The sequence below is a fragment of the Chaetodon auriga genome, chromosome 9, assembly GCF_051107435.1.
Source record: "Chaetodon auriga isolate fChaAug3 chromosome 9, fChaAug3.hap1, whole genome shotgun sequence".
NCBI lineage: Eukaryota > Metazoa > Chordata > Actinopteri > Chaetodontiformes > Chaetodontidae > Chaetodon > Chaetodon auriga.
In genome coordinates, this window is record NC_135082.1 from 23972249 (window position 1) to 23999279 (window position 27031).

At 41.3% G+C, this 27031-nt stretch overlaps 1 protein-coding gene across 2 annotated transcripts in view; it reads right to left on the minus strand.

Moving 5' to 3' along the window:
- The window catches only part of fstl5 (follistatin-like 5), a 151202-nt gene that overhangs the window by 25193 nt on the left and 98978 nt on the right, over positions 1–27031 (minus strand). The window contains exons 8-10 of one of the 2 annotated variants that reach the window (XM_076738454.1): positions 19895–20015; positions 8907–9068; positions 7927–8061 (exon numbers count right to left, since the gene is read on the minus strand). In XM_076738454.1, the coding sequence (XP_076594569.1) occupies positions 7927–8061; positions 8907–9068; positions 19895–20015 (418 nt within the window). The remainder of the gene's footprint in view (positions 1–7926; positions 8062–8906; positions 9069–19894; positions 20016–27031) is intronic. The other variant, XM_076738453.1, reaches the window with a different exon arrangement.

Consider the following 27031-nt stretch of genomic DNA (forward strand, 5'->3'; position numbering starts at 1 on the left):
TTTCTAACAAGAGCCAATGAGGGAAATGGCCACACAGTTAAACCTGCAAACTAAGCCTAACTGCTCAGTACACCACCTGCATAATAAGAAAAGGAAAACTTAAATTGACACAATCAATGCATGTAGATGATGAGGAAGAAAGAAAACGAGAAAGGTATGGATGGAAAAGCGTCAAGTTTTTCCATATCCAACAGAAACGACAGCACCCACCCCAGCCACAGCATGTTTGCCCTGCTGCTGGCAAGCGATACAGAAGTATCTGCTGCCGGACCACCAGACTACAGAGCAGGGGCCTCATAGAGAAAAATGTTCTGGGATTTATATTTAAACTTAGTCTTACGATCATTTCTGATGATGTGCTTACATTTGATTCATAGCACAAAAGACAGTGGTTAAGCATGTTTAAAAAATCCCATTTGTAATTTACGCACCTGTGATCTTTAAATCTCAAATTAACTGAAATTGACAGCACCTGCCTTTCCTGCAATTTCCCCTTAAAAGCTGCCAGCACAAATGAGTTTGGTCAGAAATCGCCATGGATCAAAAGCAAACTTTGTGCGATGGCAGAGGAGATTAAAGCCAGGGAGCACACATTACTCGGTGGGCTGACAAACAGCTAAACATGCAGCTTGGGAGTGTGTCGCCACGACAGTGAACGGGATGGGGCAGAAAGACAGAAGTGTGGATGATAAGGTAACCGGAGGGAGAGGGCCTGGCACACCAGGGCCTCTAGAACTCATGCAAAGTTCACCACAGTTCAAACCGCAAAACCCTTCCATACAGAAACCAGCAGGAAAGTCCAGACTTTGCTTTGAGATAAGACCATTTCCACGTCAAAGTAAGCTTTTAATAACTACCTGTACGTGGTTTTCTGCTGAAGTCGAACTTTGGGTCCACATTGATCATAACCCCGTCTTATAAATGAGGGTTTGAGACTCAATTCATCCTGCGTACTGCACAATAAAAAAGTTTTATTTTTATGACTTATTATTCATTCATCCATTTATATAATTTTTGTTTTGTGATTAGCATAAAGGGCCGTTTGGTTATACAACCCTGTGTTGTAAAATGATAAATAAATTCACCTTGTGAGACTTAACCGGCACTGAAGACGATGAGGAATAATTCTCTAATGATTATTTCTTTATTTGGTCCAGAAGGGCACTTCAGCTAAAGAGGGCACAGCGAAATCTGCTCGTGCCAGTATATCTGCTATACAGTCCCTGAGATGAGGCATGAAGTGCAGCATAATGTAGAGACATGAAGAGGAGAGACTAAAGCAACAAACACTCGTTCTGAGCCGCGCAGATCGTCTGACATTGCAGAAATAATTGGCACATTGTGAAGGGCAGATATTTATGCCAGTTTAGCAGCAGACTGTCAGAGATGGATGGTGCTCTGCCTGCTGGTGACAGACTCTGCGTTAAAGAGATCTCAGAATAGTGACTGCTCAGGTTTTCCCAAACAACGAAGCGCTTGGGTAAATTTGAGAGAAAAACAATTCACTTAAGTGCTGCGCCTGTGAAAAGAAGGTTCTGACCTTCAAGCTGCTCCGTGGTGAATTCATCTAAAGAAGATCATTCATGCCTGGCTCATAAAATCATGTTTTTTAGTTCATCTCCTGCTTAATACCTTATTCAGCCCTTTGACAACGGGCTTAGTTAGTTATTCCGCTCTCTCTCATTCGAGTGTCTCAACGAGAAGCCTAAGGCAGGTCATAAACACAATGCTTGCACAGAACGAGATCATTACTTTTCCCACAAAGTCAGATTTCTAAAATATTTCCAAGCATAATCACAACATGTCATTTGAATCTGCGTCTGTTTCAGATCAATGGTGTAAGATCAAGGCTAGTCTGGTGCCACAACATGCCCACCAGCATCTCAACTTCAGTGAGGAACTCTTGGTTGAAAGAGTCCTTGATTCTGCTACTTAAAGGCAAATGTCACCCGTTTTAATAATGTGCGTATCTCTGCCCTGAGCCTGAAGACAATTAAGTCAGTGCTTGGGAACATCAAATACTTATTGCAAAAGCTGCATAACCACAAGGACTGATGTTTGAACATAAACTAGGGGGGCAAAATAACTACAAATGTGTTCAAAATCATCTGACAGATGGAAGCAGTTAAAGGCTTTTTGGGGTCTTGTGGTGTGATGATCTGCTCGTGGTTCAAGTCGACGTTTAGATGATTTTTTTTTAGAGATTTGGGGAGTTGGCTTTACAATGCTTAAACGTGTGTATTATGCTGGACGTGAAGAAGTTCAGATATGCTTGGGTTTGATTGTCATTGATTACATTACTTCCATAATATTTGTCCCTGTGGTCTCTGCTGGAATCCAGGATGTCAAACCAGATGCTGATCTATAGATGGGTAATAACTGGGCCAATGACTTTAGAGAGCCTCTCTGGCCAGAACATGATGCCATATGGAGCTAATCTGGTTTCACACTCTAGTTACACTCCAGCCTGTTGGTTTGAATGAGGACTCTGACATGACTGATTTATGTGACATGAGTGGGGTACACAGATGTTCTAAATTTCTGACTTTTTGATTACATTTCTGAAGTCCTGATGGGTCAAAAATCTGCACTTTAAGAAATATTTCTGCAGAGTAAATCTACAGATTTTAACCTAATATACTTTATTGCTTTTGGACAACTGGCCAAAATATGTCCAAAGCATCAAGGGTCAAAAACTTGGTATATGATACTTAAGAGCACTGATAAACTCAAGCTCCAGATGGATTTTCTAATCCACCGGGTACACACAAAGTACACAGTAAGTATATGAACAATGTATTAGTCAAGTTGTTGTGCGGCTGCTTATGTAAAGACTGATACGCTGAAAAGCTTTTTCAAGTTGAATTATCATTAAATTAGTTTCCTGCGGCTGTGGTATCAGCAGTACCATCTTCATGTGAACATTTCTTGTGACACCGTTCAGTCTGTCACTGGTGGACGTGCCATAAAAGTGCACTTAAGGGGGCTACAGCATACAGGGTAAAGTGGGCTTTTCTTTCATGTCAGTGACTCACTCACTCTTCCTGCCATCTGACAGTTACTGCCAGGAGAGGCAGGGAGTTCACGTGGGCCACGCTCTGCAGTCCATGCTGGTGAAAAGCTCTTAAAGCCAGCTTTCACCTACTGGTGACGGCTAATTAGAGAAAGTGTTTTCATTCACTGTAATCAGGTTTCTGCTCTACACAGACTTCATTTGGAAGGAGGGCTTTCTTATTTTAACCGTATCAGTGATGGAAGACGCTTTGTTGGTTCTGATCCTTTTTTTTTTTTCAAAGGACAGAGGACAGACTTTTGTGTCCGACTTTTAAAAACACTGAACGTTCAGCAGCAGAAACAGACTTGCGTAGACTTCAAGAGGCTAGTTTTCTATCAAGCTTCCCTAATTGCCTTCCTCGACTCCCAGGTTTCTTGTTTTGATGTTTGAGAAACTATATTGAAGAAATCAAAAAGTGCATGTAAACACACCGAGTGAAATGAGGTACAGTTTGTGGTCGACGGACGACATCCAGAATAGGTGAAGTCTGGCCGGCCTGCCAAACTGCTGATGTTTCTGGCTCGGTCAGTGAGCGTCGTCACTGATACAGGAGCTAATTCTAACGTGATTTTGAGTGCATTGGTTGCTTTTGGTATCTGCTTCTCCACAGAGGTTTCACAAACGCAGGTTACCTCTGCCTCGTCGTTTTTCCAGAAGGGTAGCTCACGGAGATGAAAGACAAGTACTGTGGCAGGAAGTTGATCAAATTATGGAGAAGATGGAAAGAGCGATAGACGAAGAGAAGAAAATAAACTTTAAAGTCGACAAAGAAGTTCAATTGTTGTTATTGGAAAACCTGAGAGCTGACCCAGAATAAACTGCATTCGACAGCGCTTGAAGAAAACAGGCAGAGATTCATTAAAAGGTGACCTTGAACACAATCAGTCCTCCTCCTCGTTCTGTTTGTTTCGGTCGGGTCACCCTGACAAAGACGAGCACACGCAGGAGGAATCATTCATTTCTATTAACAACTGTTTGCAACTTTAGTTTTTTGAAAATATGGAAGCAGACAAACGCCGTCTCCCTTCTTTTCAGTATTTTCTCTTTTGTTTTAATTAGTGCCTTATCTTTATTTATTTGTAAGTCTAAGCTTTAACATGCTTTTCTCTTTGTTCCTGTTGGTGGGAAAACGTTTCATGTGTTATTCTGTTCATGTGTGTTTCTCTTGGTTTTATGTGGTCGACTGTCACATATTTGACTCGACAAGGTTTCAAACATTTTGCGTTAATTTGTGGAATAACCAATTTTACAAAAAGCTTTTTTATCAACCACACTTCTAATGTGAAAAGAATATAACTACATTGAATTTGGGGAAAATGTGCACAAATCATTTTAGTGTGAGCTTCACAAACAGCACCTCTCAGCAGGGCCAGTGTAAACTGCAGACTCAGACTGTGCCGTTAAAAGTAACACATCCAACAACTTCAGCTAAATGAACAGCGCTGCGTTCACCCATCATTTGTTTGCACTAAGCAGATGTACCAGGTGCCGATCGACTGGCGTTTTTTGTTCTATTTATAATGTTTAATAACAGCCGCTTGTTAAAGCATATTAATGTCCTCTAACAAGATAAAATTACTCAGGTAAAAACAGCTGCATCAAACAATGCCACCTCTGCCTGATGAAGTTTGCTGTGCTGGCGGCTCAGGTTCTCCTTGTTACTCTGTTCTTAAACACTGATGTATTGACGGCAGCTGGCAGCTTTCAGAGAAAATATCACCCAGCCGCCCCCTTATTGGAAAGCCTAATGAAATATCTGTCCATCTCCAGTAGATGCCAAGATAATGCAAACGACAAGAGAGGGTCAAACCTCCAACCCAAAGCCTTCGCACAGATTTAATGAGTTTCATGTTTGTTTGTTTTACCTTCTTATATGAGCGGTTGCACAGCCATAAACAAGGCTGCACTCAGGCTCTCGCCTCACAACGCACACATTTACAGGAGCCTATATACAGTGTGTGGAAAAAAATCTATTTCTTTTCATCACGCCTGCGTACGTGTGAAGTTCATTTGATCAAATATTTACCTCACAATTACTGATCAATAAATGCACAGCTATTTCACACAAAGAAAGAGCCAGACATTTCTAAACACTGTACATTTGTGAGCATTTATCTACAAACTGAAAACTCTTCAGGCTCTGAGTGCACGCAATTTGCTAAATAGTTTACAGTCTGCTTTGTTTGTCTTTCTCTCTCTCTCTCTCTCTCTCTCTCTCACACACACACACACACGCACACACACACACACGCACACACACACACACACACACACACACACACGCACAGTTGTTAGCTGTAAAGTACTTTGTGATGGACCCATGTTAAAAGCACTTTAGACAACTGCAGCACTTTAGAGATAAATTTGACTTGACTTAACCTTTTGTGACTATTTGACTAATTACACTCGTAAAGCTCAACAATCTGATGTTCCTCTCTGCGTCTCTTTTCCCAAACCTCTTGTGATTTCTATGTGAAAGGAGAGAGTTGGTGAACTGCTGTGAATGCATGTAAGAAGTCTGGTTTTGTATCTACGGGCCTTTCCAGTTCTGGCTGAGAGGGCGACCGAGTTGATCCTTTGTTATTCTTAACGTATATTCTGCTGTTCTATACTCAACATAATTACATAATTAACAGGTACAAACACTGTTACAGAGGTGAGTTATTTTAAATTCAGTGCCAATTAACAACATTGCTCAGCTGTTGAAGAGACTTGAGAATATGTGTCTTCTTTCTCTATAAGTTTTCACAGCAACATGAGACAACTAAGATCTCCAAAGAGACTGAATCACATGTGATCAACACTGCAGGAGCATCAGTCCAAAAACCGCCTAAACAACTTCCTTACTTACCCTAACCCTAATAAATAAAAAGCTCATTTTAAAGGTAACGAAAACACAATGGATCTTATTTTCAGGTGATTATACACTTACGAAAACATACTGATAGACACAAAACAGCATCAATAACGCCAGAAAAGCAATTATTTCGAGTTGATCACATATGCACCATCCATAAATACTAGCAAGCGCAGCTGAAAATAGTCGCCAACAAATACACTCTTTAGGTGTGAAAGTATTTAGAGATGAACCAGCGCATTGTTTTTAGTTAACTAATGAATCCGTCAATCAACATACTCTACTATAACAGTTTGACTAATTGTAAAAACTCTGGGATCTGCTGCTTTTGTTGTCTAATACTCTAAAATATTTAAAACTTTTGCTGAATATAAATATAGAAATATGCTGAAATTCCTAATATCAAGATATCGTGATGTACTGTTTCAAGACGTTCTGAGCTAATGATTGTCAGGGTGTATACTTTCAGGAGCAGAGGTGAGGGTCTCAGCGTTCACTGGCCTCAGATTCAGAGGCAGCCAATCCAGTGAGGAAGCAGTCAACTTCCATTTTCTCATTTTACGAGTTTCTGAATAAAAGTGCCATTCTCATAGGAAAACTAGAGTGGGTCAAGTATATTTATGTCAGACTACAACAGTGTAGTAGCGTCTTTTTTTCAGTCTACCTCTCATAATGTAGTAGTGGAGCCACGTCCTGCTGTCTGCTGACATCCCTTTGAACTCTTCTCCTGTGGGGTTGCTCACTCTAAAAAGGGGCTGCAATATCCAACTCATAGCACCATTTTGGCCTGCGGTAGTGCTTCAAAAGCTTCAAAGCACACAAGTGACTTCTGACCTGGTCGAGCATGATCCTCTCATGCATGACAGGCCGGGTGGAGGAAGTGTCGTACCACGGGGATGACATCTAAACACGCCAGGTCTGGCAGAGTTGCGGGACAGTGTACACGTACAGATGTGTGAGTCGACTACTAAGTTGCTAAGAGTGCTGTTTGGGAAATCTAATTACCCACAGGAAAGTACAGCAAACCAACAACTGGTCTTGAACCCCAAAGACAGATTCTGACATTTCTGAGAAGGTCAAAGTTAATTACCGTGTGAGACTCTATTCATGGACAGAGTGCAAGAGGAGACTGTGTCAGAAAATGCTTCCACCTCTCAATAAGAAGGTTACACATGTCACAACTCTAATGTCACACGGTCACATATTGACAGTTGATCACTAATATCAAATACCAACTAAATCAATTAGTCTGCATGCTAAAAACAACTGATGAGGAGCACGATAGAGAGGGAAGTTTGGAGATGGTGGTGTTGAACGAGTCTATTAATCAGTTGACAGTAACGTCACTGCCAACAATTCGGCTCATCAGTTAAAATGCCAAACATTGACTGGTTTCACCACTGAATTTATATAATTGAAAATTGAATATCTTTGGGTTTTGGACTGTTTGTGAGACAAACAAGCATTTTCTGTGTTTTTTTTTTTTCTATGTTTTTTTTTTGGAAAAGTGGCCATCACAATTTGTCAGAGCGCAGGGTGGCATCTTCAAACGCCTTTTTTGTTGGATTAACAGGCCAAAACCAGAAGATATCCAATTTATGAGGATTACAAAAAAAAAAACAGAGAAAAGCAGAAAACCTTCACATTTCAGACTTTTGAGATTCAATTTATTTTCCATTGACTGACTAATGAACTAATCAACCTATCATTTTAGCACTAATAACAATAATTCTTATTTTCAGCCTTTGTGTTTCCCAGCATAGAGGAGATGAAACAGGAGACAATGGAGTCCTCCTAAGTGGGTGGGGGGGTTGCATGAACAATTGTTCCTGCTTCCAAAATAAGAGACGAGGAGAGTAAAGATAGTATCACCATTACTAGAGCGGAGGCTCTATCAATGCATCACGGGACAAAAACTATTAAGACCTTGAGGATAAATTATTGAGAGCTCCATTTGCATGGCTCCATTATCCCTTGAATAAAAACAGAGACGGACATCATGACTTATACATACGAGTTTTGCGCGCAGAGTCCTCCACAAATAGCGAGGAGATGTCCTCGTCCACACCAGCCTCATTTTTGGCGATGCAGGTATACGCGCCGGTGTCTTCGAAGTGCACGTTGCTGATGTGAACCTCGCTTCCATTAGCTGGAGGAACAACAGAGAGAACAGACAGAAAAAAGACAGTTTGCCTTCCAGAAAGAGATAAAAGGCGACTTCCACGCTACCATCCTCTGCTACCATTACTGTGTTGCATAACAGTTCTCTAATATGTTAGGAAGGAAGGTAAGAAGTTTGTTTCAGGGAGAATTCAAAAAGGTACAAGTTCAAAGTCAGAATGTGGCACAAGTCTGCCACATGCTGCGTCTGTGTGAGCTCTGGGACAGGCTTCTGGTTTAGTGGTTTTGTGAACAACTGCAAACAAAAAGCATTCAACTTTACAGTTTATTGAAAGAACTAGAAGAAACGTTCAAACATTGCCTCAGAATATGATGACTGGAGCTGGACATTAAGCCAAATTTATCATATTACGCAATTTTCAGCCGATATATTTAAACTGAAAATAGCCAGAACAACCATTGATGTCTAAGCAGAACTCCAAGCCACCAATAAGCTCACAGGCCAACATCTTTCACTGCTCATGAAGTAATTAAGAAGGACAAAAGTATCAGAAGTCAGACGACATGAGAAAGGAAATGCATGCACGGATGGATAAAAAACTGTGTATCTGACCTTTTCTCTTGTTATACAGTGCAGATTTTAGGTCGTATTGCCCAGCCCAATTTTACACATATAAAGTTAATTGTTATTAGCAGTTGCAGTATTAGTAAGTTTGATAGTGACAGTGACATTTATTTTAGTGGTAGTAGCAGCAACTGCAGGAGTAGATAGCAGTAAAAGTCTAGTAAAATAATAATGGAGGCAGTAGTAGCAAAAATAAAAAATATTCAAGTGTACATGCAGCGAGCAGTAAACTCTCGCCTCCTCGGTACCTTGCAGGGTGAGCTGTTTGGACAGCTTGGTTGTGATGTCCATGCCGTTCTTCAGCCAGGCCAGCTGAGGGCTGGGAATGCCCTCAGCGTGGCAGCGCAGGCTGGCAGTGACACCAGGCTCCCTGGCTTGGCTTTCTGGGTACACTCGGATGACAGGAGGAACTGGAATGAGGAGAAAAGGAGCAGAGGGAGCCGGCTGAGATGGAGAAATAAATAAATAAAGTACATGCCACATTGTTGTTGTTTACACTGATGCCACTTAAGGAGTGAAGGCAATCTTATTGATGAGCAGTTTTCAAGAAGATGCCAAGTCCTGAACTTATGGTTTGGCATTAGCATACACTATCAATAGGACCGAGTGTATTTCAGCATTGCTGAGTGCCTTTAGATAAGGTTAACGTGCTCTGTGAAGCCAAACAAATCAGATAGATAAATAAGCAGAGGACCTCTGTTCGGACATTATTGATTTTGCTTGGTTGCCATTGATTTTATGTAGCCTTTTGTCAGGAAGGAGATGAGGGGATAGAAGCAGAGAAAACGAAATGTGTGAGGAAATAAAAAGGCACAAACTAAACGTCGCTTTCATCTGCAAACTGTTCCAAAAGCTGACTTTACACATTGCTGCACATTGTGCCACTGTCATGCCGGAGTTTCACTTTCTTTACTCCACCCTGAAGCAAAAACAAACAAACAAACAAAAAAACTCTCCTACATACTGGACTTCCAAGAACCATAAATCAACATAAATCAATAAAACACACAAATATATTAATAATATGCATTTATGCATTGGCTGAGAATATGCCACGACACCCGAGGGCTAACTTGTTAGAGTCTTGCTCCACAAAACACGGGAAATATCAAAAGACTGAATTTGAATAATCCTTTAAAAGCAAGAAGTCTTCTCTGAACAGCATAACAATGATAAAAACCTTTCAAAAGGATAGTCGTATATCTGAGGACACTCTTCCACAGAAGCGGTGACTGAAACTTGGACAGTGGCAGTGAACTGTTTACAGAGTGACCATAAAAGAGCAGCATGACTCATTCCACAACAGCCTGTCACATATAAGGATGACAACCTGGCAGCACTTTAAGTAGGGACATCAAATTTCTCTATCTTGCCATCTTGTTTTGAGCAATCCCTCATAGCCTCTGTGGCCCAAATCAGTGTCCTCTTTTTTTTTCTCCTTTCTGAAACAGACTTCAGAGACATGAGCGGAGGATGGAAGCGAGAGTCTTGGCAGAAGCAAAGAAGGCAGACGTGCTGTAGAGACCATTTCCTGTGGGCACTGGGATAGAGGAAGTCCTCACTCAGCCAGGTGAGTGAAAGGACTGAAGATTGTTGCCACGGCCATCTGGTAGCCACGGCACTCCCGGGCATCAGAGCTCACATCAACCTGAATGCCAACACGCCATCCGCAATGAGCCACGAGGGCTCTTACGGCACCCAGGTTACTTTAGCAATTACAGTCACAGAGACACTCCAGTTACACCGATGCCCCTCTGTAGCATCAAAAGGCTGACTGAACAGAATCCATGGAGACAAATTATTTTGTGCGCTCTTTTGAATGAAGGTGATTACTAACACTTAATGTCCTTACACATGTCCATACAAGCATACAAAAGCTCTGGTCCCATTTCTTTGTATGTGCGCAGCTTGTGTTCTCTCTCTGGTTTTATTATCCGTGTGTTTACAGCTCGTTCCTTTGTGACTGCCGTGTTTGCTGAAATTGCTTGTTTTAATCTATAGCTGCATCTGTGCATCAGTCTTCACACAATAAGAGTAGCGATCAAAGAATTTTTAAAACGTGATTTGTTTAACTTTCCCCGACAGTGATGATGATCCTGCTGGCCACATAAGGTGTGTCCTTGTTTTTAAAATGTAAGGTAAAGTAGTCGGTAAAAGAAAAACGTATATTAAATATGGATCCCTCCATTTATCCTGGGGACACTAAATGTACATGCTGACATGCTGGTACGGTTTATTTTTCTTGTGTTTTATCCGTCGACTGTCCAACAAATCTGCAGTGTGCTAGATAATGTTAGCCATGGTTAGCCTGCCAAGTCAAACTGGGCCCTTCCTTGACGGTTGATGTGACTCAGTGAGTACAAAAATCACAGATGCAGGATGTGGAGGAGTAAAAGACTAACCTGCTCTGACGCGGATGATCAGAGACCTTGATAATCAGAATCATGCATAAAGAAAGCTGAATAATTAGATTACTCCATGTTAACTTAAAATCTCCAAATTAGGGTACAAGAGTGTATGTAAATGTGCTAATTACAAAGGCAAGGCAAACAGTCAACACTCCCGGGCTGAAGTTAGAAGAAGCAAATTATGCCCAGTTTGGAATAAATTTAATTAATCCTAGTATTGTAGATTTTATTAAGCACTATATAAGTTGACGACATGATCAGATGAAACTTCTTACTGTGTAATAAAGAGCAAGATTCATCAAATGGATAAATACTGAACAAACTGAAGATTAACAATGTAAATTTGATTAACAGATTTATCCACTCGGGATCTTTTTGAGACTGAACGGCAGGCCTGTGTGTGTCACAGTGGTCGGGGGGAGATTCTGGGGTCACGACACACATGGCGTGTACAGTACCTTAGCTGCTAATCCAAAACCACAACAATCTATTAATCAACAGCCGTATAGTGTGAGCATGGATCGACCTAGTTCCCTTGAGCACCTCATTTAGAAAACCTCGCAGGCAATTTCACAAAGCTGCGTTAATTAGTGTGTTGGAATGAAATCAAATTAGATGCACATGCCTTTTTATTCAAAAACAGTATTACTGCCACAGTGGTCAGTAAAAGTGGAATCTAAATTAATATGTCAGGGACAGACACTTGAGTAAAAAGTTTCAGCACTCACAAACAGTTCAGTACATAAAAGTATAAAAAGGCAGAATAAATGCATTCTTTCTGCTGAGCGCACGGTCATATGTGACCTATCGATCTGAATCTAATGAGATGGTTTTACACAAACTGCCGCTGAAGAAAGTCATCTTACATTCAACACATTAATCAACCAGTTAATACTGATTCTCTTTGAGACGGTAAAAGGGAATTAGAAATACCTGAAGTGTACAGTCATGTTTAACTCAATAATTACACTTAAAAAAATTAATTAAATGCGTTTATCCTTTATATATTTCTATTTATGTGATTTAAAAGATAACCTCCAGGAGGAGACATGGCAGTGATCTAATCTGCAGTGATCAGGATTTTCTTTTGTTTGGAGCCAGTACAGAATATAGAAATTACTTCTGATGCTATTGAGACCGTCAGAAAATGGATAGAATGATGTCGAGCTCGCAGCTCATCTGACACACTTTTTGGGGCGAACTGCACGTGTGATTTGTAGGTTCTTTGTGCTGAAGATGTCAGCCTATGAGCCAATCACAGCTGAGAACACCACTACAGGAATCGGGTTAGAGTAAAAGCACATTGTGCGGAGGTGTAATTACAGAGTAGGCAGTAGGCCTGATCAGGGGTGTGAATAGGTGAATCGAGGTTGGCTGAGGCAGTGCAGGAGCTGAAGCTGAGTCCCCTGTAGCTTTCATGAACCTAATTCAACCAAACATCTGTGATGGGAGGGCCAGATTGTCTGCCAAAACCTTAATAATCCAGCCTAGTTTCCTCAAACATCTAAGTGAGGTTTGTAGGCAGGTAGTCACCCCAATTCAGCACGCCATAATTAACTAACTAACGAGGTTAGGAAACATAGTTTAAACACTTGTATGAAAACTGAGCAAGCAAAGAATGTCTGAATTGATTCTTCTAAAGATCTGGTGTTAGGAAAAGGTACTGAGTAATAATAATGCTGAATAAATTAATGTTACATCCAAAAATAGAAATGTTCCTGATCATCTGGTATGTATTTTGGGAACATATCCACAGAAGGACAGACGTCAGAGACTCAGTGATACAAACAGGTCTGTTGTTGTGCCTACAGACGGCTGCTTCCCATGATGACAGGAGCATCCAACCAATCAGAGCTCAACTGGCAGCAATGAAGCTACATTAGTGACAAATAGCGACAGAAAAATGTTGATGGACAAAGCTGTAAAGGCTACTCCTCAATCAGCACACCAGCACCACAGCTTTCCCGTCAAATAAAATATAATTGGCAGGTTGGATACATCACACGGTATTGATTGGTCTGATGTAGACTGTTCTGTCAATTTCTAAAAAGTCTGAAAATTCGGTGTACTCAGTAAACAGAATGGTGTTTAAATTGATTTTGAACAGACTGATTTATGAAAGGGACAATAAGTGACCTCACAGTGTGGAGTGAGAGCACTAACACCCAATTATTTCTGGTGGGAGGAGAAAATCACTGTTGATAAACGTCGATGAATAAATGAATAAATGCTATCTTCACTAAGGGCTGAGATTCTGCCTTTCATAACTACTGCTTAACAATGGAGCTCGTCAGTTCTCACCTCATTCTTAAGCCGAGATGCTATTTAAAAAGCTGCAGAACCACAGTTTGCATTGTATTAGCTCCTATAGATTTTTCCGTCAGGTATCCGCTCTGAATATCTAACTAGCTTATCTCTACTGAGAAAATGTGACTGCTGTCTATCAGTTACTGGCCCCCACTGTTACTCAGGAGACGGGAGGAGTGGGGGTGCTGTCAGAGACTTGCGTAGGAGGAGCCAAGTTCTATCAATGTTGCTGAAATCCCCCCTGGCTGCCCATGGAGCTCAATAAAGGTCATCCCTTAGTTAAAGTCCCGTTATTTGGGAAAAAGCCAGTCAGTGAATTCCATATGACCGTGAGTGCGGGGGAGAAAGCACATCCTCCCATCTACTCACGCTGCTGCAGTCTCAACTAATCACAGATGGAGGTTAATAAAGTGTTGTAAATTATTTAAAAGGTAGAATGAGAGAATTCAAACCAGTGACCTGGTAAGCCAGGAGTGAAAATCTATTTAATGTGAAGACATAGAAAGGTGAGAAGACGTCTGGATGACTGCGAGTGTTTCATTTATAGCATCAGACATAACTGGACGTTACACTTAATGTAAAACAAATTCAGCTTCATGATCATCCCAGTTAATTAGATGAGCACAGCCATGTTAGCACATGGAAACAGAATGAAAAGAGTTTGTCTTTCAGGTGGTTTAAAGTTTAAAGGAGCTGAAGTTGCTGGTGTTGAGCGTTCAATCTTACAGTGACATCATCAGCTGTTCTGATGTGACTGACCAATCACCTGGCACGCCTGGTGTTCGCTAGCTCTTGTTTCCCCTCCACTTCCTGCTGATGACAATGTCAAAGTAAAACTTATGACTTGAAAATGAAAATATGCTTCTGGCTTTGTTTTAAGTGACTCTGTGCACATACTGATATTTAATGCCATTGCACGACAACTTGAAAGTATTGATGAAATTATTGAAAGCAGTTTAAAAAGCTTTGGTAGCATCCAGTGTTTTGAAGATGTCAATAAATGTTCTTCCTTCTCTCACAGTAAATCTGCATCTCCTGCCAGCTCTCTAAAAGCCTTATTAGCTACAGAGAACCATGAAAGTCTTCTTTTCCTTCTAAACAGGAAAAGTGTGTTCTCTGCTTTTTGAAAATACCTCACTTACACACTCATCCAATGTGCATGCGTAAACTCAATTCCTGCGTGCAAATCACCATTTCCTTTGCCTGGACAGTCATGAAAATGAAAGGATCGAGCCAGTCGGTGGGATTTTTCCACTCAAAACTCAATTCAGACAAGATGAGAGAGAAGTTGCATTCTGATGTGTTTCTGAGAGTGTCAGGAGAGCCACTGCCAGGAGAATGCGACACAGCAGGGCTGACAGCTCCATCATAAAGCTCCCCAGCCAGTCGTCAATCACTCAGCAAGGCTCCCGTCGGCCATGGTGCTCTAGAAGATGAGCAGACGTGCAGACACGCACACACACATACACACCAGAGCAAAGAACACAAACACCATGCCAGGAGACCACTTCGCCATCACACTACTGGGAGATTTCCAAGTAAGCCTGGCAGACTCGTTACAACTCTTCAATCAAATTGAACTCGTGGCTCTTGCTAAAACACATGCCGGCTATAACCACTGGATTCTGACAGGTGACCAGGTACCCGCGACCAGCGCACCCTCAAAAAAATCACACACAATCCCATCTATCACATGTATACAAACACCCACTTGTAAACCACCGTAACGTATCGTACACACAGACGCTCACAGACACACACCATGACAAATGTACACACAGCAGGATGAAAGCTTCCTCTCTGAGTTGTGATTACTCTCTCACCTGAGCCTCATGCCTCCAAGGGAGATGTGGGAGTAATCCAGCTCAGACAACAGTCTGGTCCAGAGCCTGAGTCCAACGCATTACATGTATATCACATAGCTGATGGAAAAGTACTTTTCAAGGGTAAAACAAAAGTAAAAACATAAAAAAAATACTGCCGCTGTTCCAAAAAGATCTGGGACAGAAATTAAGAAGCATATCTGATCTCCAGGGAATGCCACTGTGCCGCTTTTGCATGCTCTTTCTTTTCTACCTCGAAAGAAGTGTCACCTAGTGTGTGTGTTCACAGGTCGGGCTCCTTTTCTTCTTTTTCTGTGTGTTCATATATAATTTAATATTTACTGTGAAGAGTCGGTAGTAAAATTAAAATTTAGGCAATTTAGTCCACTGAGGATATGCTGCTTAAAAGAATCAAGAGCACTGAGAAAATATCTACAGACCATAATGTGAAATATTAATTATATCTAAGAGAACTACTGTCAGAAATTAATGTTTACATACAGTGTAATTTATATATATATATATATAAAAATCAAGGTTATGATATTGTTAATACTGAGTAGTATCATACTACTTAGTAGTAGTATGATTAGTAATCAAAAAAGTAAGAGGGCAGTGCAAGATATCAAAAAAAGAAGATAGCTGATTTTACATTTAAATTTTGGCCATTAGCATCGAACTGGGTCCAGTGCAGCTGCTCAGTGGCCTGCAGACCAGACTGGTTTCAAGGTGTGAATATGAAACTGCATGAATGTGATCAGGGCCTTCCTGAAAAGGAGAATACTACTCTGAGTGAAACTCCTCTGTGAGAATAAACGTTAAAACAAATACGTAAATTAAGTGTTTTTTTTTTTATCTAACGTGAAGAGGAATCACCGGTATTATCAAGAAAAGTATGCTGAATAAAAAAAACTGACTGGTATGTCTGCTGCTAAATGCTAAATGTAGCAATTAATCTAATAAACACAGATGTCTTTAGGGATTGATCTAACGTATGTATGTTTTTTAGCACTTGCAGCAGGAACAGCTGTGGTTCAGTGTTCCATGTGGTGAACATCTGAAAGCTCTTCTCTCTTCAAACACTTCTCCATCACACGTGGCTGCAGCTCAGATTAGGACCACTGGGCACTGGCCCAAAGTGTCCTGCAACAGGTACATTTATGAGCTGCTTTATGCTTGACATGTTGGTCAATATAGTGAGACCATGCCGGGGGGGGGGGGGGGACAAAACAACACAACGAATCCTCAACACTCAAAGTTATTATCAGGCAGGCTGTTCCTCTGAGGGCTGCAACTAATGATCATTTCCACTGTTGATTGATCTGCTGATTATTTTCTTGATAAACCGATTCTACCTCTTTTTTTTTAACCTAAAAGGAAAAATGAAGTTTTTCATCTACTGACAAATCGACCAAGAAGATCATTATGGACCCTGGGCATGAACTCTCTAGAAGTGCACCCTGACTCTCCACGTTAGTGAACTCCTTTTTCGCCACCTATGCACATCAACAGTCAGAGCTGTCCTCTGTAAGACGCAGTCACATGTGGGCAACCCTCTCGCTCTCCAGGGAAAACTCCAGCATGTGAGCATCCCCACGACAGCCCAGCAACTCTCAAAGAGACAGTCAAGTCTCGATCAATTCTGGTTCCAGAGCCGCTGCGGTGCATCGAGGTGAGCTCAAACAGTATTTATCCACTTGGATATATCTACTTGTAATGGCTCCACCTCCAGCCCCGGCCTCTTCTCACTAGAAATATGACATTCCAGGGTCCTGAAGGCCAGTTTTGTAGCCAGGGATCAGCACACCACATCCTTTGCCTGCCATCTGCAGCTAACCTTGCAGGCCTACATGGTGGCCATCTCATATTACTTCCTAACAAGCTCCCACGGGTATAGGCTCGATCGCCGGGCGCATCAGGTCTTTGAATTACTCTTACTGTGTGCCCTCCCTTCACTTGGAAGTCCCTACTGGGAGCAGTTAACCCCAAAACCACCACCGCCACTGCCAGGGTCACAGGGACAGGACAAGGTGGTAATTCTCAGAAGGGTATAATTAGATGACTCTCAACAACAGTGAGAGGGAAATAACAGAATGACATTGACAAAGAACTGTGCATGCATACTGCATCAGTAATTTATGTGTTATGTATCAGTAATAACTGCAAACAGCTAGAGCCACCTTGAAAGATGATGCTGCCAGGCATAAGCAGGACCCATACTGTTACATCTTACCTATCAGAAGTACCTTTATTTCAAATTATATTTTTAAAATGAATGCAGCTTTCCAGGGTGGAAAACTGCATTTATTTTTCCAGCAGCAGAAGTGGTTGGTGTATTTGACGATTCAACCAAGACTTTCATTAATTTACCCCAAACAATGATTTGTTTTCTGCTAAAGTGGCTGGGAGAGTGGACAAACTTTGCAGCCACAGTACAAATTAGATGCAACTTTATTGATTTGAGTGGGTAAAGTGGGGTCAATGCAACAAAGAAAGAGCTATAGATAAAAAAACAAAAACAAACAAGAGCTGGCACAACATACTGAAGTTAACAATCACAACAAAATGAACATCTTGAAGAGTATAGTGTAAAGCAAAGAGAGCATTAAAGTGCCTTCATCAAGATGAGGCTGACAACACAAAGAGGCTGACACAAAACGCATGTGTGAAACCCATGGGGAATGATGAGTCAGTTTGTGTGTCTAAGGAGCAGTCAAAGCCAAAAACTCCCGAATGATCCTCCACATACGTTTACAATACAGTAACCTCTCTGCCTGCTTCACAGGGAAATCATTACTTTCTCCAAAAGTACCTCCAGTCTAAATTTCATCAGCTCTGAAACACTGTGTTTCTTGTCATTCTCTTGTTGCCTCGGAGTGATGGACAGCATTCTGAATGCAGTTTCTCAGAATCCCTCTCTTTCAGCCGTTTCTTAATTGAGTTTTAGAAAATCTCAGAAGTCTTGGCAGGGTGATAGCTGGTCCGTGGAGACTTCAGCCCGCCTAAGAAAGCAAAATTCATAGTCTGCAGTAAAAAGGTCATCTGGAAGTTTTAGCATCAATTACGACCAAAGGTAATCGGTCTCACGAGATTCACTCTGTTTCTGTAAACACAATACTTATTGTATAATCGTAAGACTTGTGTATCATTGAAATTAACCTTGGAATAATTTTTTTGAAGAACGATAATGAACTGTCTGTCAAGCATAATGGAGATGTGGAGATAATTCACATTCAACTCAGGAGAAAGCAGGCTCATTCACACAAGCTCAATGCAGACGCTGCACCTTTGCCCTCCCCATACACTCTCTGTTTCTGCATTCACATGGCAGGTTCACCAGACTTAAGACCATCCCAAAGCAATTAGCATAAAGTGGAATATAAATCCCTTCACAGAAAATGAGCATCAAGGCTGATCTACTGGTTCTCCAACGGCATCTATACCTATTGGTAATTCCAGTGGTTGCTGTGACCTGTTAACTGTGACCTGCAAGTCTACCGGAGACAGCCAAGATCATATCAGAACAGGCAGTGCATTTTTGAATTCATCAGTCTTTTGAGCTTAAAATAAATAAAATTAATATTAACATACACTGCTGCCAGTGTCTAGGTCACAGGCTGTCACTTGCTATTTCTGATTTCTTATCAATCTCAAGAGGGCTGGTCTTATGTAACATGAGCAGATGCAGAGTGTCTCGCTTTCCAAGAGAAACGGACAAATGATTTTTTTTTTTTTTTTTTTTTTTTTTTTTGCTGAAGTAAAAGGCCTGGCATTGGGCATGTTTATGGGGACAAGCTTGCAGTGATGACAAAGGCTAATCTCAAGGGTCACTGCAGATCGAAATATGCTAAACTGGATGAGCTGCAAGGACAAATGCACTTGGACAAAGTAAACGCTCCACAGTGGAGTTTGGGTGCCCAACAAGTAGCTGTCACAAGACTGCATTCTGACAGAGACAGCGTTATGCAGGCACGTTTTGCAGTGAGTGAGCTAATAGCTAAGAAGCTAAAACCTCATTCAGAAGGAGTGCCTTGCTGCTGTGGAGCTACTGGTACCAGACAAAGTAAAACTTTTCCAAAGTGTCAGTTAGTCTGGAATAATTCATGGAGAAACCCGACATGGAAACTCAGTGATAGCAAGTGTCTGTGTGATCTGGCCTTCATGGTGGACATTACCAAGAACCTCTCTCAGCTGAACCTAAAGCTCCAGCCAGTTTCTCAGCTCTCTGCTTTCAAATGTGAAATTATTTGAAGTGAACTTAGAGCTGTGTGACAACTGCTTCCTCAGAGCAGCATGGTGCTACATAGTTCACCCATTTATTCATAGCATCTCCACTGCTCAGGAGTGTCATCCACAGCTATTCACAGAGACACTGCTGCTCTGGTGCCGCTGGGGAGGGACCCTTTTGGGGAGGGCCTTCATGTCTCAGAAATAAATACTAAAAGTAAACAAACATGCAATGCACCAAGTGCGTCATGGCAGCGATGTCAACCAGCAATGATTAGTTTGCCAGAGCTGAAGCAAGGAGCAACTGTAGTGGCAGACTATGCTACAGCAACTATGGTGGAGCTCATGGCACCATAAGCATGTTGGCAGTGTTTGTATAATTACTTTCACTGCCAGAAGGGGGAGACAAAAGTTCCACACTAGAGATATAAGATCATAAAGAGACTTGACTGTGTTTCCAGATCCTCTTACCATTCACTTGAAGAGTGTGGGTCTGATAAAGTTTCTCGTAGCCGTCGGCATGACAGGTATAGTTGCCCATGTGGGTCGTGGTCACTTTGGTGATGTACAGCGAGCCATCGTCTCCAAAGTCCTAGCAGAGGGAGAAAAGTGAAAGAGAAACACAACTCTTAATCCCTTAAAGAAAGTGATGCTGGTCTTGTTGCTGCAGTGCAGCAGTAATGGTTGAATGTTTTTAAAGCTGGAAATGACCAGTTTCAATGGGAATGCAACAAGCCTGCAGTGTGCAGATGAGAAAATTAACGTTACATAACAGAGGGAATGAAAAATATAACAATAAGGCACATCGTTGAGAAATGTCCATCAATCTTAGTCAAAAGTTAGAGCATTTGCTGCCACAGAAAACAACCTAGGAAAATAACTGTCAAAATCCCAGTTAAGAAAAATTGTTTTCTGGTACATGTCATTTTTCCAATTATAGCAAAGTGATCTGATGGAAAGGGACTTAGGCTATAATTGATCTGTGTCAAATCACACAGCGTTAGCTGCTTTAAAACCAAAACAAGGAAATATAGCGCTGCAGACACACAGTCAATCAAAATAACTTCTGCTGCTCATTTCAAATATCATCGTCCGTGAAAAGGCCAACTGTGAGATGTCACCCTCTGGTTAACATGCGAGTCCCACAAATACACAAACATGTTGCACTTCAGTTCTCATGTGGCCTATTTAAAGAAACACAAAAGATGTAATTAAACCAAAACCTATCCACGATGTTAACTTATGTAGAGCCAACTGAAACATGATTAATTCATGCTGTGTTGTGATTATTAAGCCAGTGAACACAAAAAAAATGGTGCTGGACAAGGAAAGAAGAATAAATTACTCAGCTGTAGCACAGATAAAAGCCCCCAAAGCTAATGAGCCCGTTGACGGTGCGCCGGTGTGATGAATCCGCCTGGCAAAGAGCGAATGTCTGCCATCTTGTTAAGATCATGCTGCAGTTAAAAGTCATCTTGACAAGTCACTTCAATGAGCTTTTTTTAACATATGGAGTCTTAAGGTCTCATATTCTTAAACAGAGAATAGACTGAATAAAAAGAGGGGGTTTTGATTGTTTCCAATAAAACGTCAACCTCTTTCCTGTTCTCGGTTCATATTTTTCAAACTGCTCAAAGTTAAATTTGGGACTTCAAAGATAAAAGTGAAAAATCTTTTGCAAAGTTTTGCTGCTATTTGTCAAATTGCCTGTCGAGGTCTTTGTCGGGTCCTTCTGAGACATGTTTTAGAAGGTCTATATAGCATTGTTTATGATGAATCATTTGTTTTTGGAAGCAATACGTAATCCAGAAAAGCAGGCCAGGTTTTATTTCATGTTTTTTTCAGTCATTTTTTCACACATTAGACTATATTTCAAACAAAAATCATCTCTGAAGTTTAAATTTGTTTAACAAATTGAGAAAAACTCAAATCTACATTACATTGTATGACAATAGTCATTTTAGCACACCTAATCAGGAAATTCTAATTCTTCAGGGACATCTTCCAAACAAAAGATCTGCCCGTGCTTACAATAATAGGCTTTCACAGTGGCTTTTCAGACCAGAACGTGCTCCGACACTCAGCCTTCATTAGGGTTTTCCTCATAGCCCACTAACTTGATGAAGGCCATGTGCCAGAACGTGCTCACTCCTGATTGCTGTCATGCATTAAAAAATCATTCAGATATCTTTTGGTGGTGTGAACTTTTGCTCTTAAGAATGTCCATGAGTCTGCCCCCGCGCTCCTCGCTTCTTATAACTGAACACAGCATTCTTTTATTAAAAGAAGACTGAGCCCTAATTACCAGTCCTCTTTCAGGAGAGTTCATAACAAGAAAAGTGCCTTTTCTCATTAAATAGCTTTTAACATTTCAATCACATCTTTGCTGCCTGTTTACGTCCTGGCATTCAGCCTTCGACAGACAAGCGAGGAGAGCCGGCCATCGTGTTTACAGGCATGCAGAGCGTTTATCAGTTCGCTCGGGTTTGCTCCGATCTAACCTACGAGCTCGGTAACGGCTCGGGCTGAGTGAAGCGTCAGAGCTTCACAATATGAGGGGAAATCGATGGTGCGTTTTGGCCCCCATGGGCTGAGAGCATATTGTGTCACCTTCTTAAATGAAAAATGAATGGGGGGAGAAATGAAACTCAGAGGGGTGGAACGAGCCACGGCGGAGGCTGTCGACATGATTCCTCCACCTCACCTCACCACCCCCAGCTATCAGCAGCACCCAGCACCCAGCTCCCTGCAGACAAAGCAGGCCAGAGTACGAATACTCAGAGGGAAGGGAGACAAGGGCAGGCAGAGGTGGATTTACAAATAGGCCATAGCCTTCAAGAAACTATAATTAATAAAGCTGTCAGTGCTGGGTCACCTCTGAAAGGACACTAAAGAGCCACCTCGTTGGATAGCTAACCTCTGCTTGTGACGAGGCATTTCAGAAAATGGTCTTTGAAGAAGTTTGCAGCCCGGCCAGTGAAACTTTGAGAGAACTTTGTGAGAAGAACATAATACGTTGAGTGAAAATACCCTGCGGTGTGTGCAGAAAGTGAGAGAAACATGTTTCCCCGTAATGAAAGCGTATTGAGGCAACACAACTAGAAATAGGAGGTAGTTTGGCTTGTAAGGTAAAGGCTAGTTCACCCAAATTACAAAAACCACATTTCCTCATTTACCTCTGGTGGTAGGCACACTAATTCAGTTTGCCAGTGTTTTGAGACTACTGCTGTAAACATTTCTGCCTCCACACCAATATAATGTAGTTAAATGTACATTTATTTGTGGTGCTTAAAGCTTGAAAAAGCTACAATTAACGAAGCAACACTTGTTTTTTGAAAAACAATGTTCCCAACTGCTCTGTGTCGTCCACACAATTCGTTGTCAGCAGCTTTTACAGGAACTACTTTTAACCAAAGAAACAGTCCCAAAAAGTGTTGGATTACAAGCATCTGCATGGCTTTGTGACCACAAGCGGCAGAAGAGATTTTTTTTTTTTTTTTTTTTTTTTTGTCCTGTAATTTGGATAAGACAACCCTTTAAAATCAAGTGAGGGTTATGATTCTGATGGGCAGAAACGTTTTCCTTTATCTCTCGATTCTCAACTCATGCAAGTCACTTTTGAATCTATGTGTGATGCTTTCAATTCCACTGACAGACGATTTTTTGTTTTCTGGTCTAACTTTTAATAAATGTAAACTTTAAAGTCTGGTGATATTTGTTATTGTTTAATTATCAACAAATCCAGGAAAAGGCTAAAACCAACAATGTACTGATCGTCCTAACAATAAGGGTCGGTGTAGCTTATTTCTGTGTCATCGACTACCATCATTGTACAAAGATTTTAAGAACAAATAAAAGGATAAATGTTACAATGGTTGACATTTGCCTTCATTACCATGACCCCAGCCGCTGTTGTTTATTTTGTCCTGCTGTTTAGGAAATTATTTAGGCTTTTTAAATAATTAAGTACATATTTGTGACCAGTGTTTGAAGATTTACATCTTCAATAGGAATGAATGCGCTTGAGGCTGAGTCGAAGTCGAAGCACTGAGTTATGGGGAAACACATATTTTGGTTTCGGCCTTTTCACAGGATTTATTGACAAAAACAATCATACATCTTTTGTAGGCATGACAGTAGCTTTGCAGGCTTTTTGTGAATGAAACAAAAAGTGAGTGAAGCAATGTCAGTCTCTTGAGACTAAAAACAAAGCGCAGCCTACCTGGGACGGGATCTGCTGGGCAGAAAAACAGGTCAAACATTCAGAAGTTTAGTTCAATAAAGGCATTAAGGCACGAGAAACAGGGTTGAAAGCAGACAGGTGACAGCATTGCTGTAGTACACATGATAATATACATGCAGTGTCTGTGAGTGTGCTTCTGGACTCCCAGAATCCTCCTTGATAGGAGTTAAAGATACAATAAAACAGGCTACAGTGATTCAGTAAGATTCATGCGTTATCTGTTACAATGCTGCACAGCTTCATCTATTCACCCTCTGGACACAGCACAGGAAGAATCCAGACTGCATCACTCCAGGGGGCACACACTGATCTAAACTGAATATACATATTCTAAATAATCACACAGCTTTAATTTTACATGTGGTCTATCTCCACAATGCAGAGATAATGTGAAAGCCACCAGAATAAGTCAGCAAAGCATTATAGGAGATAAAAAACACCTATTCCAGTGGACAAGATAAGAAAGGAGAAGAAGAAAGATTCAGTTCAGATGAACTTCTTCCTACATTATACTTATTCCTGTGGAAGCTGCAGTGTTCAGTGTTCTATTTTTAATAATTCCACATTCTTTCATCATCAAATTCAAATATTTTTGCGCTAAATGAGATAGTGACCTATAGTGACCTTGCAACTTGATTTACCAATGAGGACATATTGCCCCAAAAAGTAGCTGATGAACACTTCGTACAAACTTCACAACGTTTCTCCAAAATGCACTTTCAAACTTTTGAAGAATTACAAAATATCAAATGCATTTTTCATCTTTCAAACTACTTCTGGGACCACAGAATCAGCATCCCCAAATGCAAACATGAATGTATACACACACACACACACACACGCACACGCACACGCACACATACACACAAGACGGCTGTGTCTTTGGCTTGGCCACTCAGGGAGGATTGAAATACTGACAGCCTTGGATGATGATGCAATAGCCAGCAACTGTCAACTTCATGGAATTACAGTAAGCTGCTTTGTCAAAATTTAGAGAGGCTCTATTGAACTCCGGGATACAAGCGCACCACTGGGATTAATGCGCGATTTACTAAGTCTGAATGTCGACAGAATTTCTAAAATAACCACATTCTAAACTGGGAAGACCTGCGAGATTAGAATACATAAACCTCCCATGTGTACTCACGGGAATATGAGTCTAATTAAGGCTGGCAGTGGATACTGACAAATATTAACAGCCAGCAATTATACAGAAATTGTCTGCAAGGCAATTTAGAATTAGTCTGTGGATGCCAGGTGCAGACGAAATCCATTCTCCTCTCTGGAAGGAACAACAATGATTGACTGGAGGTCTGAGAGCCAAAAATAAATCTGGATTAAGCCGTCGTTGGTGTGCTGCTCGAGTTCCATTGGTAGTTTCTCTTGGTGCTGCGTGGTTTGCACACAGTTTTCAGATGAGCCACAAGAGACTGTTAGCGCTCATGCTGATTCGCTTGCTGGTGGTGTTCTGTGTTAGTGCCGCTGCTCTGGAGGTAATCTGTGCAGTGGCAGAGGTTGTAAACTCAGGCTTTGTTAGACCTCAACAAAAAATCAAATCTGACAATCGCAGACCTCCAGGGTCAAAGTACAGCTCTCTCAGTCTGGAGAGACAGATTAGTCCCTGTAGAAGTGCAGAAGAAGAACTCGAAGTCTCGCTTCATGAAGCTGCACTGGCATCAACCCAACATGCTGCATGCACCATAGAGACACAGGAAGTGTAATTTTATGCAATAACACTAAATAAGGACAATATAAAGGTCCTGGGGGGTACCAAAGTGGTTCATGCTTAATTAAAATGCAAAGTGTTAATTGCATCCGTCTTTCTGCTCTGTTCTATCTAGGCTATGAGTTCTGTGGACTGAAATCTTAGTTTGATCTTTTCTCCAGGAGGATGATGGTTGCAAACCACAAAAGGCCAAGCTTTGATTGCTTACCAACAGACTGTTCTTCTTTCCACTGTCTCAATAAAGGGTAACATGAAGGCTGTGCGCTTCCTCAGGGAAAGGTGAAAACAAGGCATTTCTAAAAAGTTCTGAAAATATTAGCAATGCCAACAGCTTTAAAGGATAAGTCAATTTAAGTCCTCGCTCTATTAGCTGTCGTTTTTCCAGCGAACTTCACACTAAGCTGCTTTTTCTACAATGGATATACTGAACGGCATTTGGCAGCGGAAGCTTTCATCCCTGAGCTGACATCCGAATTGAAAATATACCTGTGCAAGATCTGATATTAGTCACCGGGAAACTGATGACTGTGTGTGAAGAGCAGACAAAGACCACCCCTGGTCGGGACACTGAACTCTGCTATGTGTCTTCAGGCAATATCAGGAGATGAAACATAAACTACTTCTATTGAATCTGCAAAAAAAAAAGAAAGAAGTAACACTTCTTGGAATAAAAAATACTTGAAAGATAGATCAAAGCCTCCGTTGACCTTACAAGACCTCGCACCTTTTTTCCCTCCAATAAATCCCCCAAAAGATATTCCGGGCGTTCTCAGGAAGTAATCTGACTTGACATTTCTTTTTTTGTCATATCCAGCACTTGCATACATCTTTTCAGCCACGAATGGCTTAAAAGCAGTCATAATATATGATAGAAAATGGCTAAAAAAAGGCAAACAGTGGAGGAGCTGTTACTCTCTTACGCATGGCCTAAAAATCGGCGGTGCCGCTCTTTATGGGAATCACACATCACCGAAATCCAGAACCAGCGCTCTAGTTTAGAGCCAGTTGATGGTGCCAAGGATGACTGGCGACAGCTGGGCGCCTCTTACTCATTTTAAGGGTCATCAACATTTAATGTTACATTAGTGGCTTCGCTGGGTCTCCCTTTATCTACTGCGACAGTGTTGACTTAATTATGCACAGCAGTATCACACTCATCTCGGTCAGCCCTGACACACACAGAGGAGAAAGCTAAGGCAAAAGAGGTCTGCCTTTTCTGTACCTCGCCACACAAGTGTCCTTGCTCCTTTTGATGTGGATGAAAGTGACACAGAGGGCTGTCTGGGGTCATGGTTCAGCATCAACACACATAGAGAGACACATACACACATACGGTCTTGCACTGAATTGTGAAAGTAGGTCCTTCCTCTAGGGCTGAACCCCTTCGGTATCCCCCTTCATCTTCTTTCTTTGTCTGAAATCCCTGTCCCTCCCAGCAGTCTCCAAACACAGACACCAAGAACACAAACTGACATCCTGGATTACTGTCAGACCTACAATACAAAGCCAGCGCCAACAGTCAAATAAAATGTGCTGACAATCTGAGCCACTGCCAAAAAAAAATGGAGTGGAAATATGATGAGGAAGAAATATCGGATAAAATTATCTGGAATTTACAGTGTTCGGAAAAAAAGAGGAC